At 35.0% G+C, this 3681-nt stretch overlaps 1 protein-coding gene across 1 annotated transcript; it reads left to right on the top strand.

Moving 5' to 3' along the window:
- Positions 1-2186: 2186 nt before the first annotated feature.
- Positions 2187-2787, top strand: LOC112458049. Its single transcript, XM_025021456.1, has one exon. The coding sequence runs from the start codon at positions 2245-2247 to the stop codon at positions 2785-2787; it is 543 nt and encodes a 180-aa protein (XP_024877224.1). The 5' UTR covers positions 2187-2244.
- Positions 2788-3681: the final 894 nt, after the last annotated feature.

Below are 3681 nucleotides of genomic sequence, written 5' to 3'. Positions count from 1 at the left end.
AAATAAATACGAACGATTTAGTACAACCGTATAGAGTAATATATTCTCCTATCCCTACAATATTGTCATCATCTGCAGGATATAATGTTAGACTACTTTTTTGCTTAGTAGGATGCTTAGCATATAATTTATTAGATGACATGATAGATAAATGATTGTCATCAATTTTCATGTTTAAAATATTTTCCCCTCTGGCATGTAATGCTGATTTAACGACGCAAATAGCATTTACAGAAACTGATGACAGATTATTTCGTTTTTTCGTTTTTACATCTGGCAGATATGAAAATATTCTTTCTGAATCAGCATTCGAGTTAGGAAGTGATCGAATTGCATTTAGAAGAGATCTTAAATTAGGATATTTAATGTCGTTATTCTGACATTGCAAAATTTGCTTCCACATTTCATCAAAATTTAATTCTTTTAAATTTTGTTTTTCTGCTACAGTAAAATCTAAATGCAATGTTGACCATTCTTTCTTTAAACAGTCTTCATCAAAACCGCCAATAGTTTTAACGATAAAAGAAAATATCATTGAATGACGTTTCTCTATCGATATCAAATAAAGCTGTATGCGATTTGAAAATTTTTAATTTAGACAAAAATTTGTCATTGACTGGTAATCTTTTACAAATTTGCTCGGCAGCAGTTATGTAAAATTGTAAACAATTTTCTCGAATATTTATAACTGCGTCTGTATGTCCTTCAATCATTAATTGACTGAGATATTCTTCGCATTGCAATCTTAAATTAATTTCAATCAAAGATTTATGATTTTCATTTTGTGAGAAATTAATTTCAGGCAAATATTTTAAAAGTTCTGGTTTTAAAAAATTTTTACAGATATCAATAAGGAAATCAATTACTTTCGACTGCAACAAATGAATCCTTGTTTCTTTAGCTTGAAAAAATGCATTAAAGACATTAAAAAATTGTAATATATATTTTAAGAATAATAAATATGCTTTCATGTCTATGTTCTGCATTACAGATAAAAGATATTCCCCCGATTCTGTCTTTTCACTTACAACCATTTCATTCAAAAAATATTTAATAGTATCCCAATATTCAAGAATTCGTTCAACACATGAGTGGTGAGAAAGCCACCGCGTTTCTGCTAATTTTAAAATTTTATGATTTGTTTCTTGAAAACATTCACAAAATTCGCGAAAAATGGCTGTACGCTTCGGACTACTATTTATATATGTTGCAATCTTTCTTAAAAATTTGTCGCAAACTGGAGGTATTTTTTCACATGTGGCATGCGCAATTAATGCAGCGGAATGGCATGGACATGAAAGCGTTAATACATTTTTACACATTTCTTCAAGTTTTTTTTTAAATGATAAATGTTTCCCTGTCATGACAAAAGCATTATCGCATGACAAGGCAATAATATTTTCAAATGGTATTTGTAGTTTCAACATTTCTTGTTTAAAGGCATTAAATAATTTTTCTGCACTGCAATCTCTCGCATCGACATCAATCAACTTTACTAATTGTGAGTGAATATCTAATGTTTGAGGATTAACATATCGTACATGAAACGTCATCCATTTTTCATTTGTAATGTCTGATGTTTCATCAATAAAAATTGAAAATTTAGTATTTTGAATATTTTTGACTACACGATTAGTCTCAACTGGGCACAAAACATTCGAAATTATATTCGTACACTTTGTTCGACCCATACACATACTTTCTAAAATCTCTCTACAATCCTTATCTTTCGCTAAGTCTTTAAACAAATTGAGAATTATTTCTGCAGATGCAAATGAAATATTTCTTTCAACCATTACGGCGGCATATCGAATTTCAAATGACATTTTTTTCTTTTTAAACGGCAAAAATGTTTTGTTTTGCGCATTTAAATTTATATTCGACGAACTACTTTCTGTATTACATTTTTCCAAATTTTTTAAATGCATCTTAGAATCTGCATGACGATAGATTTGAGATAAACCACCAACAATAGATTTATTACAAATTGAACAAGCAAATAAATTTTCTTTATGTGGCACTTCAAGTAACCACAGCTTAAATTGTTCAATCTGTAACCATTCTTGTTTAAATCGTCGTTTACCCGCTGCTTTATTTAGAGTACTCGAGTTTACATCATTATCCTTTGACCTGACAGATCATTTGATCGGAAAAATTAGAGCTATAATCCGTGAAGAGTTCACTATCTTTCGGGAGGAGCTTGCGAGCTTGTATCGTGCTGATATTGAGCAGATTGCAGCTGAGATGCAGGGGCTAACTGAGAAAGTCACGGAGATTGAGAACAAGATATCATCCGCCTCCGCCTCCATCGATCACGAGGAAATAATGGAGGAAATTTCCGAGAGGGAGAGAAGATCCTCAAACTTAATTTTTTATAACATTGAGGAGTCAAATTCTCCCTCTTCCTCGACTGATGACGGTTCGAATGATTTGGCCACGGCCGAGGAAATAATACGCAAGATACGGCCCTTAAATCCTCCTCGTATCAAGATCCGGAGACTCGGCACTTTTAGACAGGGTCATGCAAGACCCTTGCGAGTCTCATTGCCGTCCAAATCCGACGCCATCGACATTCTCAAGAAAAAGAAGAGCTACTCCGGACCAGTTGGTATCAAGCAGGATTTAACCAGGAAGCAGCGTGATCATTTCGTTTGTGTTAAGAAGCGGTTTGAATCGCTTAGAGACACTGGCGTCACCGACAAGACTATTAGGTTTTTTAACGGCATACCGAAAATTGTCAATATGCCTCAGAGTTCGCGTGCAAAAAACATGAACACTGCCCTTTAGTGTATTATCAAAATGTGAGAGGCTTGAGAACAAAATTATCGGATCTACGCTGTTCCATTACATTTGCTACAATGAATTATGATTTTGTTATTTTATCGGAGACGTGGTTAAATTCGGGTATATCGGATGCTGAGCTCGGCCTAATTGATTTCAAAATTTACCGTTATGATAGAGATATGAGCACTAGCGACTGCTCGAGAGGCGGTGGTGTTTTGGTCGCTGTTCGAAATTGTTATTACAGTCGTATTATTGGTACATCGGTTTCGAGTGTCGAGCATCTCTTTGTGGAAGTAAAAATCAAACATAGCTCTCTTATTATTGTTGCTGTCTATATTCCGCCGGGCTCTTCACCCGATGTTTACGATTCCCACGGGCGCCTGGTATTCGACATGCGCTGTGTATATCCTGATGCCAGTTTTATTGTTCTCGGTGATTACAACTTACCAAATATTTTATGGCAGCATAATTATTCCTCGTTAACTTATACTCCCATGAATGGTTCCCATCCAAAACAGGCTGATGTAGTTACCGAATATTTCAATCTTTGCAATTTCTGTCAACATAACACGGTGAAAAATGCGCTGGGATATGAGCTTGACCTCATTTTCTCATCTTTTGAGAGCCTCCGTGTATCTGCTGCCTATGAGCCTCTTATTCCTTGTGATATATATCATCCTCCACTCATATGTTCCCTGCCTTTTTCAAGCACTGCTTGCTCCCCTGTTGAAACTGCACGAAAACTCTGTTTCGAGCAAGCCGACTACTCAGCTATTATGAATTATCTTAACCAGATTGACTGGGACACTGCTTTAGAGAAGCTCTCAGTAAATGAAGCAGTAGATTTCTTATATTATCACCTGAACACCGCTATTACTATGTTTGTTCCCTCCCGTT

Source organism: Temnothorax curvispinosus, unplaced genomic scaffold (genome assembly GCF_003070985.1).
Source record: "Temnothorax curvispinosus isolate PA1 unplaced genomic scaffold, ASM307098v1 QBEX01008625.1, whole genome shotgun sequence".
Taxonomy (NCBI): domain Eukaryota; kingdom Metazoa; phylum Arthropoda; class Insecta; order Hymenoptera; family Formicidae; genus Temnothorax; species Temnothorax curvispinosus.
Note: the sequence above shows the minus strand (reverse complement) of the source record. Positions and strands in the feature narration are given on the sequence as shown.